Genomic DNA, 15,197 nt, shown 5'->3' on the forward strand with positions numbered 1-15,197 from the left:
TTTTTCCCCTCATTCATTATTTACTATTTATCTCAGTCTGGATTGCAGTGGCAGTAAACCAAGCAGTACATCACACACTTCCTTATCCTTAGCCAAGTCCTCTATTTCTTTCTGGCAAATCCCGAGGTGTCCCCAAACCAGCTGGGACATAGAATTTCCAGTGTGTCCTGGGTCTACCCAAGACACACTGGAGTCCAACTAGGACACATGTCCTAGTTAAACATGCCCAGAAGACTGGATCAGGCAGATGACCAGGTGGTGTCCTCATTGGATACCTGAAGCACCTTAGCTTCCTCCTTTTGATGCGAAGACACAGCAGCTTTACTCAGAGACCCTCCCAGATATTTGAGCTTCTCACCCTGTCCCTGAGTGTAAGGTCAGATACCTGTTAGATTAATCTGATTTCCAATGCTTGTATCCGTGATCTTGTTGGCCATTTTGGCTATTACCCACACTTCATGACCATAGGACAGGATAGCAACGTAAATTTGACTGGTAAATTGAGTCTCCTTCTGGCTCAGGTTTTTCTTGAGCATGACTTTCCAGGACAATGTCTGCATGACCTTAGATGCAACCACAATCAACTTGTCAGTGTAATGCTCCATCTTACCCTTACTCATGAACAAGACCCCGTAATATGTAAACTCCTTAAATTGGGGAAATAACTGTCCCGTAACCCAAATGGGAGATTTGGGGTATGGTCCTCTGCCTTTTCTGGCAGAGGACCATCAGATTTGAAGGTGTTGATTCTCATCCCAGTCAATTCACACCCTGCCTCAGACCTGTCCAGTGCACATCAGTGGTCACTGTCTGAAGCCAGCAGAGTCGTAGTCCACAAAAAGCAGAATTGTTATTCTGAGGTCACCATACTGGACACTCTGCAGTTCCTGACTGCACCTTAAATCCTGTCCATGAAAATCATGAATAGGATTGGTGACTAGGGACAATTCTTTTATCACTACGGCAATGCATCAACTCCTCAACTACGACTGAACTTGAAGCTAGACTGCCTGATATCTTAGCTTCACGTTTGGAAAATGCGCCATCAGTAGACAGTCTTGTGGATAGTTTAAACTCAGTGTTCAAAACAACACTTGACATGATTGCGTCACCTTTGTTAAAACCACACACCCCCAAAACACTGTCACCTTGGTTCAGTGATTACTTGAGTGACCTCAAGCATAAGGCTAGAGGTCTAGAACGGAAATGGCGTAGTTCAAAATTAGAAGTATTCCAACTTGCGTGGCGTGATGCTATCTTAGACTATAAGCATGCACTACTGGCTACGAAATGAACCTATTACTCTGATTTGATCAACAAAAACAAGCATAACTCAGAGTTTTTGTTTGACACAGTGACAACACTTATTCATGGACAACCACCTGTAGTTTGCACTCCTTTTACAGCACAAGATTTCCTGGATTACTTCAAGAAGAAAATAACAGACATTAGCTTGAGCATATCCCAGCATGCCTTAACCCAGCCACTACACCCTGCTGTTGAGGTGGGCTCCATTACCGAGGTATTACCTAGATTTACAGAATTTGATAGTATCTCATTAGGCGTGCTGACGAAACTCGTAATGTCTACAAAAAGCACAGCCTGCTTATTTGATCCTATACCAACAAAACTGTTTAAGGACCTGTGGTCCACTCTTGGGCTGACTGTGCTGGAAATTATTAATCTCTCATTAACTTCTGGATCTGTTCCTAAATGTTTCAAATCTGCAGTGATTAAGCCATTGCTTAAGAAATCTAATCTTGACCCTATTGAAAAACTATAGGCCAATATAAAATCTATAATTTTGCTCTAAAATTCTGGAAAAAGTGGTTTCACGGCAGCTCGTGGACCACCTTACTGAGAATAATCTCTTTGAGCCACTACAGTCTGCTTTTAGAAAAGATCATTCCACAGAGACAACTCTCACTAAAGTGAATGATCTTCTACTTGCAATGGATTGGGACACCACTACAGTTCTGATGCTGTTAGATCTCACTGCTGTGTTTGATACAGTGGATCATCATATTCTACTCGACAGGCTGCAGAATCATTTTGGCATTACTGGAATTGCCTTTGCATGGTTGACGTCGTACCTGACCAGTCGTTCTCACTGTGTTTTGTACAATAACACTCTGCTGGTGGTTGGCTCTCACTGCGGTATTGTATCACTTCCTGTTCCGGAGCACAGCGGTGTTTTGCTGTATCTGTTAGCTGTTTAATCTGCGCAGTTAGATTGATCTAGTTACCTAGATAACGATTTGTTTCACAGTATAATCTTCACGTGCCTTAACTAAAGCACTCCCTCTGCTGAATCACCTCTAAATTATTTACACATTATTCACTTTGTGTGTTTTTAGGAATCCGCTAGCTTAGTGCAGCTACTAGCTCTTAGCCGGTTTAGCGTGGCGGCTTCTCCTGTCTCTCCTGCACTTTTCTGCTCTGGGTGTGAAATGTTTAGTTATTCCTCGGCCTCCTTTAGCAGTAATGGTACTTGTAATAAGTGTAGCTTATTCGTAGCTTTGGAGGCCAGGCTGGGCGAATTGGAGACTCGGCCCGCACCGTGGAAAATTCTACAGCTAGCCAGGCCCCTGTAGTCGGTGCGGACCAAGGTAGCTTAGCCGCCGTTAGTTTCCCTCTGGCAGATCCCGAGCAGCCGGGAAAGCAGGCCAACTGGGTGACTGTGAGGAGGAAGCATAGTTCTAAACAGAAGCCCCGTGTACACCGCCAACCCGTTCACATTTCTAACCATTTTTCCCCACTCGACGACACACCTGCCGAGGATCAAACTCTGGTTATTGGCGACTCTGTTTTGAGAAATGTGAAGTTAGCGACACCAGCAACCATAGTCAATTGTCTTCCGGGGGCCAGAGCAGGCAACATTGAAGGACATTGAAACTCCTGGCTAAGGCTAAGCGTAAATTTGGTAAGATTGTAATTCACGTCGGCAGTAATGACACCCGGTTACGCCAGTCAGAGGTCACTAAAATTAACATTGAATCGGTGTGTAACTTTGCAAAAACAATGTCGGACTCTGTAGTTTTCTCTGGGCCCCTCCCCAATCGGACCGGGAGTGACATGTTTAGCCGCTTGTTCTCCTTGAATTGCTGGCTGTCTGAGTGGTGTCCAAAAAATGAGGTGGGCTTCATAGATAATTGGCAAAGCTTCTGGGGAAAATCTGGTCTTGTTAGGAGAGACGGCATCCATCCCACTTTGGATGGAGCAGCTCTCATTTCTAGAAATCTGGCCAATTTTCTTAAATCCTCCAAACCGTGACTATCCAGGGTTGGGACCAGGAAGCAGAGTTGTAGTCTTACACACCTCTCTGCAGCTTCTCTCCCCCTGCCATCCCCTCATTACCCCATCCCTGTAGAGACGGTGCCTGCTCCCAGACCACCAATAACCAGCAAAAATCTATTTAAGGATAAAAATTCAAAAAGAAAAAATAATATAGCACCTTCAACTGCACCACAGACTAAAACAGTTAAATGTGGTCTATTAAACATTAGGGCTCTCTCTTCTAAGTCCCTGTTAGTAATTAATTAAGTGTGATTTAGTGAATCAGTGTTCATAAAAGCTCCGTCTGTGATATGTGGTGTACAAAGCACCAATCAAATGACATTGATCTACTTAGCCAATATAGGAAAAAAAAAATGGCTATACTCCTTAAATTGGATGGAGGTTCCAATTTTATGTCTGTTTTTCTTCCAGTTATCAGTCGGAAATCAAGTGCCAAAAAGCAAGGACAAATCGTCCAAATCAAATCAATTTTATTTATATAGCGCCAAATCACAACAAACAGTTGCCCCAAGGTGCTTTATATTGTAAGGCAAAAGCCATACAACAACTACAGAAAAACCCCAACGGTCAAAACGACCCCCTGTGAGCAAGCACTTGGCGACAGTAGGAAGGAAAAACTCCTTTTTTGTTGAAAAATTCCTTTTAACAGGAAGAAACCTCTAGCAGAACCAGGCTACCTTATGTCTCTTGTGCTTCTCTCTCCCAGTTTGCCAGTGGGTTTTACTGTCTCATGTTGTAAATCCGACTCATTTTTACGTGCGCTACATGGCTGAGAAGAGGGAAGGTGAGATCCTGTCCCAGAAGATCAACCAGTTCTGCTGCAAAGATGATAGTTTCTTCTCTTCCAGCGACACACTTGAGACTGGTATTTATTTTTGTATGTATGTATCTGAAAAAAGCTTTTAAAAATTCAAGAGAAATGTTGAAGATCAAGAGCAAATACTTTGTAGTTGTCCTTGTTGAAATTGAAAAATTATTGGATGATACATAGAGCACAGTCTGGAAAATTAAATTCAAAGCAACCCTGAATTTGTAGTGCATTTCAAGAAACTAAAAAAGTCTTGATTTGCAGTAACATGTTACTGGTGCTGTAGTACGTTGCTGCCTCTTCACACCAGTATGTCATGTTTGTGCATGTGGTCTATTTGCATTTTTGCAGATTGTTCATCAATAAATAAATAACTAAAAATAAGCTCCAGGATGAAAAATCCCATATTTTTCCTTGAATTCTAACGGAGTTTCTGACCAAATGGTGGGCCAAATGAAGTATTGACAAAGTGAAGTTAAAAATCGATGCTTCTAAATATGATTCAGCATAGAAAACTCAACTTTATGTTTGTCTTTCCCCCAAGGTTCATTGATCTTTGTGAAGTGGAAGAAGGGTCTGTGGTATCGGGCCAGGGTGATCAAGATCTTGCAGTCGGGCTGTATCAGAGCTGTGAAAGCCTCCCCGGTCACACAGTTGGCCAGTGTCAGAGTCTTCCTCCTTGACTATGGCCCGATCAAATTCATCACTTTTGAGAGGTATGCAGGGATGTGCCCAGAAGGCAAAACATACAACAGAACACTCACTCCTCAGACATTCTGGACTACGGCAGTCAAATGTGCTTAGAGACAGTACTCTGTAGCTATGACAGATTTCCGTCAATTGGGCTGCCAAAAGACAGCGTTCCTTCTGACACAAAATCAGTGCTAGATGCAACATAGAAAATTTACCGCATTCAAAATGTTCAAAGATCAATTTTTAGAATAACTTTGTCAAGGAGCGATGTCGGACGACGGGAGGACGCGAGAAAGACAGTATGAAAAAGTATGGTAATGGAATCAAGAATCCATGGAATTGGCACTGGCTTGAATTTAAACCCGGCAATGAATATCTTCATGAACAGATCCAAAAGATAAAAGAAACTGGAAAAAAAGAGATCACTGCATCTTGTGCCATCCGGGGCCGTATCCACAAAGCAGCCTAAGGCTAAAAATAGCTCCTAGTGATGTTATTCTAAGAAAAATCTTAGAATTCCTCAAATTCTTAGACATTTTTTAGAATTTTCCCTTGGTAAGATGAAGGTGCCAAACTGGTAAGAGGAGGGAGGAGGACTTTTAAGAAGCCTGAGAGTGTCTTAAGCAGACAAGCTGGTGGAAAAGACAGAGAAAGCATAGATATTCTCCGTATGTAGGATGACAGTGAGTCAGTAGCACGTTACCCGCTTGATCTACACACTGTTAATATTATTATTTTTAGTATTAGTAGAATATTGTTACTTTCTTTTATTGTTACATCTGTTTGGTCATTTGATTTTAAATGGGCCACAGTGGACATGCATTTTCACTTTCTTTTGTGTATTTTTAACATATTTACAATTATATTATGTACTCATATTAATATAATACAACCCCAATTCCAATGAAGTTGGGATGTTGTGTGAAATGTAAATAAAAACAGAATACAATGATTTGCAAATTCTGTTCAACCTATATTCAATTGAACACACCACAAAGACAAGATATTTAATGTTCAAACTTTCCTTGAAGGCTCTCAGTTGTCCAGGTGGTTTCCATAGTAGAGAAGGTTGAATCTTCGAATGGATTGGGTTGCTTGACGCGAGGACATTTCGCTTCAAATCGCAGAAGCTTCCTCAGCTAAAATTCTTGCTCTGGTAGTCCGACTTCTGTCTGACCCTTGACTCTTGTAGAGAAGAAGAGTCGAGACAGAAGTCAGACTACCAGAGCAAGAATTTTAGCTGAGGAAGCTTCTGCGATTTGAAGCGAAACGTCCTCGCGTCAAGCAACCCAGTCCAGTCGAAGAGTCAAGCTTCTCTACTAACGTTCAAACTGATAAACTTTTTATGCAAATATTTGCTCATTTTGAAGTGGATGCCTGCAACACGTTTCAAAAAAGCTGGGAGAGTGGTATGTTTACCACTGCGTTACATCACCTTTCCTTCTAGCAACACTTGGTAAGCATTTGTGAACTGAGGACACTAATTGTTGAAGCTTTGTAGGTGGCTGCTATCAAAGCCACCTGGGCTTCCATGACACCTCAGCAGTGCTACAGCATGATTGCCTTCATGCCACGCCACAATGATTCAGTAACTCATGCAAAAAGAGCCCCAACCAAACAAAGTGCATATACACTCAACAAAAATATAAACGCAACACTTTTGGTTTTGCTCCCATTTTGTATGAGATGAACTCAAAGATCTAAAACTTTTTCCACATACACAATATCACCATTTCCCTCAAATATTGTTCACAAACCAGTCTAAATCTGTGATAGTGAGCACTTCTCCTTTGCTGAGATAATCCATCCCACCTCATAGGTGTGCCATACCAAGATGCTGATTAGACACCATGATTAGTGCACAGGTGTGCCTTAGACTGCCCACAATAAAAGGCCACTCTGAAAGGTGCAGTTTTATTGGGGGGGATACCAGTCAGTATCTGGTGTGACCACCATTTGCCTCATGCAGTGCAACACATCTCCTTCGCATAGAGTTGATCAGGTTGTCAATTATGGCCTGTAGAATGTTGGTCCACTCCTCTTCAATGGCTGTGCGAAGTTGCTGGATATTGGCAGGAACTGGTACACGCTGTCGTATACGCCGGTCCAGAGCATCCCAAACATGCTCAATAGGTGACATGTCCGGTGAGTATGCCGGCCATGCAAGAACTGGGACATTTTCAGCTTCCAAGAATTGTGTACAGATCCTTGCAACATGGGGCCGTGCATTATCCTGCTGCAACAGGAGGTGATGTTCTTGGATGTATGGCACAACAATGGGCCTCAGGATCTCTTCATGGTATCTCTGTGCATTCAAAATGCCATCAATAAAATGCACCTGTGTTCTTCATCCATAACAGACGCCTGCCCATACCATAATCCCACCGCCACCATGGGCCACTTGATCCACAACATTGACATCAGAAAACCACACACCCACACGACGCCACACACTGTCTGCCATCTGCCCTGGACAGTGTGAACCGGGATTCATCCGTGAAGAGAACACCTCTCCAACATGCCAAACGCCAGTGAATGTGAGCATTTGCCCATTCAAGTCGGTTATGACAACGAACTGGAGTCAGGTCGAGACCCCGATGAGGACGACGAGCATGCAGATGAGCTTCCCTGAGACGGTTTCTGACAGTTTGTGCAGAAATTCTTTGGTTATGCAAACCGATTGTTTCAGCAGCTGTCCGAGTGGCTGGTCTCAGACGATCTTGGAGGTGAACATGCTGGATGTGGAGGTCCTGGGCTGGTGTGGTTACACGTGCTCTGTGGTTGTGAGGCTGGTTGGATGTACTGCCAAATTCTCTGAAACGCCTTTGGAGACGGCTTATGGTAGAGAAATGAACATTCAATACACGAGCAACAGCTCTGGTTGACATTCCTGCTGTCAGCATGCCAACTGCACGCTCCCTCAAATCTTGCGACATCTGTGGCATTGTGCTGTGTGATAAAACTGCACCTTTCAGAGTGGCCTTTTATTGTGGACAGTCTAAGGCACACCTGTGCACTAATCATGGTGTCTAATCAGCATCTTGATATGGCACACCTGTGAGGTGGGATGGATTATCTCAGCAAAGGAGAAGTGCTCACTATCACAGATTTAGACTGGTTTGAGACCAATATTTGAGGGAAATGGTGATATTGTGTATGTGGAAAAAGTTTTAGATCTTTGAGTTCATCTCATACAAAATGGGAGCAAAACCAAAAGTGTTGCGTTCATATTTTTGTTGAGTGTATTAACATACTTTACTTTTCTCTGAAATTACTGTGAAAAAAATTTAAACTTCACAATATTGAAAAAAATTTTTTGAGATGTAATTTTAAAATAGTCTGTAAACTGATCGCTTGAAGGTATTCAACAAAAATATGGCACTTAATATTTAGGAATTACAGACATTTGTATACACAGTGACTCAGTTTTCAGAGCTCATAATTGCTCGGTCAAACTAAATGTCAACATTATTTTTTACTACAAGTCATCACTTATACTTTTTTACGCCTTGGTCTTCATGTTCATCAGTGATTCAGAAGTACACACAGTATGGCTTGTATGGTAAATCTGAGTGACTGTGGGGGAAGCAGACTGACAGTGTATGGTGCAACCTTTGTTCACTTGACTGAAGTGTTGCCCTTATTTTAGGGCACAATAACTTTGAAGTAATAATGTTATACTTCATAAATCCTATGTCTTTGATTCCAGTGAGCATGGGAACCCTGAGTCATTACTGAAGGTCATAAATGTACACCTGAAGAAGTTTGACAAAAACATCAAAGAGGCTCTAAGTTACTTTGCACCTCAGGCTATCCGATGTTCCCTGAAGGACATTGTTCCCTACGACATGGTAAGATTGCTGTGATTTGCATCAGGCTTTGACATTGGGGGAAGATATCACAATAGCAGCAGCAATTTGATTTCCATCATAATCAGGGTTATTGCCATGAGTAGTTTGATGTTTGATTGAGCCAATTCACAAACATGTCTTGATATGGGTCAGAATTAAGGGTGTAATGATGATGTGATGGCGCCTTAAGCCCCGTTCACACCGGGCCTGCATAGAAATGCATTGTACTGCATATCTACAACGCCTGGCAATAATTATGGAATCACCGGCCTCGGAGGATGTTCATTCAGTTGTTTAATTTTGTAGAAAAAAAGCAGATCACAGACATGACACAAAACTAAAGTTATTTCAAATGGCAACTTTCTGGCTTTAAGAAACACTATAAGAAATCAGGAAAAAAAATTGTGGGAGTCAGTAACGGTTACTTTTTTAGACCAAGCAGAGGGAAAAAATATGGACTCACTCAATTCTGAGGAATAAATTATGGAATCACCCTGTAAATTTTCATCCCCAAAACTAACACCTGCTTCAAATCAGATCTGCTCGTTAGTCTGCATCTAAAAATATCTGCCCTGCTGGATATTTTCCTCTGTGCACATTAGCTGTGTTGTTTCGATGAAAGCTGGCTATTTGTTTAGTTGTGTCGCTAACCCCGTTAACTACGTGGTAGTGTGGGTATCAGAACCAGTATAGTGTACTGTGTTGGGCTTGCCGTGAGTGTTTTCCACTCCTTGAAGTACTTTGTCTGCACTGCCGCCATTTGCTAAGTTTAACAGCTCCGCTAGCAGCTAGTGTTGTCGTCGCTGCTCTAAGTGACTTAGCACTTGGGCTGTGAGTTTTTTCAGCTGTGTGCATTGTGTTATTACTGTGGCTGTGAGTGTTTCACGCTCCGGGCCATGTATTAGCTTTTACACTGTGAGTGTTTCAAGCTCCGTGCCTCGTGTCGAGTCTGCGGCTGGAGTGCTTCACGCTCCGTGCCTCGTGCCGAGTCTGCGGCTGGAGTGCTTCACGCTCCGTGCCTCGTGCCGAGTCTGCGGCTGGAGTGCTTCACGCTCCGTGCCTCGTGCCGAGTCTGCGGCTGGAGTGCTTCACGCTCCGTGCCTCGTGCCGAGTCTGCGGCTGTGAGTGCTTCACGCTCCGTGCCTCGTGCCGAGTCTGCGGCTGTGAGTGCTTCACGCTCCGTGCCTCGTGCCGAGTCTGCGGCTGTGAGTGCTTCACGCTCCGTGCCTCGTGCCGAGTCTGTGGCTGTGAGTGCTTCACGCTCCGTGCCTCGTGTTACTATTTACACTGCGTGTGATTCACGCTTTGTCTTTCCATTTGTAACCATCAGGGCTTGCGTTAGCCATCTGCACGCAATCCACAGTGTTGACAGGGCCTTTGTTGCATGGCTGTAGTACCTGTTTGGCTCCCTTGAGCCCAGATGATGGACATATGTCTTGGGATCGGACACCTGAGGGAAGCCCTGACTGGCGATGCCTGCCTTAATTGTGCCAGCATGCCACTGGCAGAGAGATCTGCTAGACTTGCAGTATTGGAAAGTGGAATATCTAGTGCGACTTTGGTTCCTTCCTGGGGCTGGAGGCCAAAGCGCCGTAAACGCCCACATGCAGGAGCCCCTTCTGCTAAGAAGGTTACTCATGACCATGCTTTGGCTGAAAAGGTCGAAACGGTGACTCCTGAGTTTGATCAGATTATGTCCTTGCTTCTTAATCTATATCCTAAGGATACAGTGACAGTTCCTGCTGTCCCTAATGAGGCTGATCAGACCAGTGTAGTTACCCAGCAGGAGGACGATGTCGTGTCTATTGCTGCAACTGATTCCTTGTACATGACAAGTGATATAAACTGTGTGGAGGATGAGAGGAGTCTTTCTCCAAGCCATTCATTAGTGGGCTCTCATACCTCCGAGGCAGAGTCCATGCCGCAAACCGAACCTGGACTATCCTTTGTCAAGCAAGCTGTTCAGTTGGCTTTATCCAGGCTTGGGGTCGACAATCCCCCTGCGGAAACCACCGCTTCAAGTGCCTTTTTCAAAGTCACTCAGAAGCCTGAGTTCAACGTTCCAGTTTCACAACCATATATCGAGGAGCTCCACCGATGTTGGGCGGACCCCAAATCATTGACCCATCTATCACAGGACTGCAGAGCCCTTAGCTCTATGTGTGATTCAGCGCAGTATGGTCTGAACAGTATGCTCGCCGTTGACAGCATTATTGCGAACCTGGTTGTGGCTCCAGCTGATGCTGCTCGGCCGGATGCCCGCTGCCCACGCCCTCAGTGTAGGGTCACTGATGACCTCCTCACCAAAAGCTATGACATAGCTGCTCGCATCGGTCGCCTAGGCAACTCACTGTCCCATTTAGCCCTTGCCCTCTCAAAGTCTTTGAGGGAGGCAGAGGTTGATGATGCTACGCAAAGTCTTAGTGATGCCTCACTCCAAACCTTTGCTTATATGTCCAGAGAGCTTGGCAGACTGATGTCAACCCTTACCATCACTAGACGTCAGGTGTGGCTTGCGCAGTCCCCCCTTTCCGAATCCTGCAGAGGCACACTCCGCTCGCTGCCGGTTCTTCCAGGCCAAGTATTTGGACCTGCGGCTCAACAAACTTTAGAGCGTGCTGTCGAGGCTAGTAAATCTCGGCAACAGTTTGACCTACACCTGTCTTCCAGACCTCAGCCAGTCAGACGTGCTACAGCTTTTCACTCTACATCCAGGTTTCTGCTGACTCCCAGAGCTGCACGTGCTTTTGCAGTTGAGGGCCAGCTCTCCCAGCAGCCTGCCTTTCGTGAGCCTACCGGCAGACCCCCGAGAACTGAACGGTTTCGCAGAGCTTCCAGTAATCGCGCCCAGAGGTCCTCAGGGATGCGTGGCAGAGGTGGTCGGGTCTGACTGCCAATGTTTGGCCCTCAGCCGTTTTTCACGAAATCAACTCAGCCACTGGGAGGCTCAAGTTCAAGACCCATGGGTCATTTCAACCTTGTTCTAAGGTTACAGAATTCAGTACGGATGTCGTCCTCCAAAGTTCAATGGGGTGAGGATGACTGTTGTTTCCAACTCGGTGCAGTCTGCTGCCCTACAACGGGAGATTTTGGAACTCCTGGAGAAGGGGGCCATAGAGCCAGTTCACAGATCAGACCAGCTCAGGGGGTTCTATTCAATTTACTTCCTTGTTCCAAAGAAGTATGGCGGCTTTCGTCCTATCCTCGATCTCCGACGTCTGAATCGTTATATCAAAGTGCTGCAGTTTCACATGCTCCGCACAGTAGACGTCCTTCAAACTATCACACCAGGAGACTGGTTCACAAGTGTCGACTTAAAAGACACCTATTTCCATGTGCCAGTGGCGCCTCATCACAGGCAGTTTCTCCGCTTTGCTTTCGAAGGTCAGGCATACCAGTTCAGGGTGCTTCTTTTCGGCCTCTCTCTTGCCCCTCGTACATTTACCAGATGTATGGCTGCAGCACTAGCCCCACTGCAAGCTCTTGGATTAAGAATCCTACCCTACTTAGACGATTGGCTTGTCTGCGCTCCGACTCAGGCTCACGACACAGCTCTTCTACTGAACCATGTCTCTCATTTAGGACTCACAGTGAACTTTGCAAAGAGTTCTCTTGTTCCCAGTCAACAAACGACCTTCATCGGCATTGCCATCAACTCCCTGACTATGACTGCATCGCCATCCCCACAGAGAGTGGACGATGTAATTCGGGCTGTGATGCTGCCTTTTGGTTTGCTGCTCCGGTTGATGGGCAAATTGACTGCAATGTCGCTAGTGGTACCTTTGGGACTTCTGTTCTTACGTCCCCTACAGATTTGGATCAACAACCTAGGCCTCAACTCGAAGTTGCATCAGCACAGGCTTGTACGACTCTCCAACCAGTGTCTTCTGCACCTCAAACCCTGGGGGAACGTGGACTTCATCTGCAAGGGTGTCCCTCTAGGCTCTGTTCCTTCTCGCTGAGAAGTGGTTGTTACAGATGCATCAACGTTGGGGGGCCGTGTGGAATCACAGGATGGTGAGGGGTGTCTGGAGTCCCCAGGAGAGACTTCAATACATAAACGTGCTGGAGCTTCGCGCTGTGCGACTGGCTCTCAAGCATTTCCTCCCAGCCCTGAGAGGAAGACATGTTCTTGTCCGGTCGGACAACACGTCAACAGTCTATCACATAAACCATCAGGGGGGCACCAGGTCCAATCACTCATTGGCAGAAGCTCGGAAGCTTCTCTTATGGGCGTTGCCTCGCCTTCAGAGTGTCAGAGCAGTTCATCTGCCCGGTGTACAGAACAGCGCAGCGGATTTACTCTCCAGACAGAAACCACCACCGGGAGAGTGGAGACTGAACCCAATTGTGATCCAAATGACCTGGCAGAAATATGGTGCAGCGGAAGTGGACCTTTTTGCTTCAAGCACCTCGACACATTCCCCACGATGGTACTCCCTCTTGGAACCAGACAGCCCGCTGGGGCAGGATGCATTGGCTCACCCGTGGCCGGATTGCCTCCTTTATGCCTTCCCTCCTCTCCCGCTGCTGATGTTGACACTGCACAGGATAGATCAGAGCAGCCACAGGGTGCTGCTGGTTGCTCCATTCTGGCATGGGAGGATTTGGTTTCCCATGATTTACAAACACTTCGAGGGAGAACCTTGGGCTCTCCCGGAGAGGAAGGATTTGTTGTCACAGCTACAGGGGAGGATTTGGCACCCTCACCCAGAACGCCTTCAACTGTATGTGTGGCCGTTGAGGGGCCAGACTCCTTGTTAAGTTCTTGTGACCAGGCTGTTGTTCAGACTATCCTTAATTCATGTGCTGCTTCTACCAGGGCTTTGTATGACAACAGATGGAAGCTGTTTGCACGGTGGTGTGAGAAACAAAAGTTAGACCTGGAGCATTGCCCTGTGCCTATTCTCCTCAAATATTTACAAGAACTGCTGGAGAAAGGACTTTCTGTCGCTACCTTGAAGGTTTATGTTGCTGCAATCTCTGCCCGGCACGTCTACGTTGATGTCCGGTCAGTGGGTTCACACCTCTTAGTGTGTCGTTTTTTGAAAGGTGCTCTACGTTTGTGGCCTCCAAGGCTTGCACGTGTACCTTCATGGTACCTTCCTCTAGTCCTGGAAGGTTCAAGCTTATCCCCTTTTGAACCAGTTGAAAGTGCTGACCTTAAATGGGTGTCAGTGAAGACTGCCTTTCTACTTGCACTGTCTTCGGCTAAGCGGGTGGGAGAGCTCCATGCCCTATCAGTCGCTTGGGACTGTTTGCGATGGAATTCTGACGGATCTGGGGTTACGCTGTGGCCTAATCCGTCCTTTTTACCCAAGAGAATTTCAACTTTTCATGTTAACCAGCCAGTTTCCTTGGCTGTGTATGTCCCGCATTCTGATCCAGAATTATCTGTTTCAGGTTCCCTGTGTCCTGTCCGAATGTTGAAGCAGTACATTAGTGCGACTGCCGGGATCCGGAAAAGGGATGCCCTGTTTGTGTGTTACGGTGATCACAAAAGAGGCTGTGCTGTCTCAAAGCAGCGACTCTCGCATTGGGTCGTGGATGCCATTTTACAAGTATACAGGTCTTCAGCCTCCTAAGGTTACGTGCCATTCCACCAGAGGGGTGTCCACCTCCTGGCCTGCACTGAGAGGTGTCCCTTTGAGTGATATTTGTGCTGCTGCTACGTGGGCTTCGTCCTGTACCTTCGCCCGCTATTACAGACTGAATGTGGCCGCTCCTCCTGCGGTGACTTCGGCGGTGTTCTGTCTCCACTCCCCACTGCTGATGCGAGGTGAGTGTGACTCTTCGTGACCTTGTTGGTATTAAGTCATCCAGGTACTAAAGCACCGCCCTCTGGCGGTCAGAAGGAATGAAATAGAATGAGAGTTACGAATGTAACTACGGTTTTATGAATTCCGGATGACCGCCAGAGTTGCTTGTCACTCAGAGTCTTGCGAGTTCATTCCGAAAAGAAGCGAGCACTGGGTGCGTCTGGTATATAAAGACAACCAGTGACGTCACCCAGGTCACATTCAGTGGTGTGACTTTGTTGGTATATATTATCGACCTCTGTGCTGCGCACATGTAGTTATCCAGGTGCTAAAGCACCGCCCTCTGGCAGTCATCCGGAATTCATAGAACCGTAGTTACATTCGTAACTCTCGATTAGTCTTCATGTCAGTTTTTCCCACTGTTGTTCTTGTTCACTTTTGAGGTCTATGTTGATTTTTGCTTCTTATTGTATGGGCTCTGTATTTTTGTTTTGTGGTTTTTCTTCTTCTTAAGCCCCTTTCACACCGGGCCAGCGTAGAGTTCCGTAATGCGGCATACGGACCACGCTGAGTTTATGCAGCCCTACGTGGCAGTATGCTGAGAGACGCAAAGGGGTCTGTGAAATGGATGCAAAAAATTAAACATTTGTTTTATTTTATTTATTTAGTTTTGCGAACTTGTGACGTAGAGCACTGGACTCAGTGTTCCATGCAGGTCTCCACAGCACTCCCCTAGTGTATGCAAGTCTACACAACACTGCACTACTGTACACCATTCCTCCACAGTTG

At 45.8% G+C, this 15,197-nt stretch overlaps 1 protein-coding gene across 1 annotated transcript in view; it reads left to right on the forward strand.

Moving 5' to 3' along the window:
* The window catches only part of rnf17 (ring finger protein 17), a 125,488-nt gene that overhangs the window by 25,182 nt on the left and 85,109 nt on the right, over positions 1-15,197 (forward strand). Inside the window, exons 12-14 of the mRNA XM_034162083.1 lie at positions 4,004-4,162; positions 4,650-4,821; positions 8,508-8,649. Of these exons, the coding sequence (XP_034017974.1) occupies positions 4,004-4,162; positions 4,650-4,821; positions 8,508-8,649 (473 nt within the window). The remainder of the gene's footprint in view (positions 1-4,003; positions 4,163-4,649; positions 4,822-8,507; positions 8,650-15,197) is intronic.

The sequence above is a fragment of the Thalassophryne amazonica genome, chromosome 21 (genome assembly GCF_902500255.1).
Source record: "Thalassophryne amazonica chromosome 21, fThaAma1.1, whole genome shotgun sequence".
NCBI classification, from domain to species: Eukaryota; Metazoa; Chordata; class Actinopteri; order Batrachoidiformes; family Batrachoididae; genus Thalassophryne; species Thalassophryne amazonica.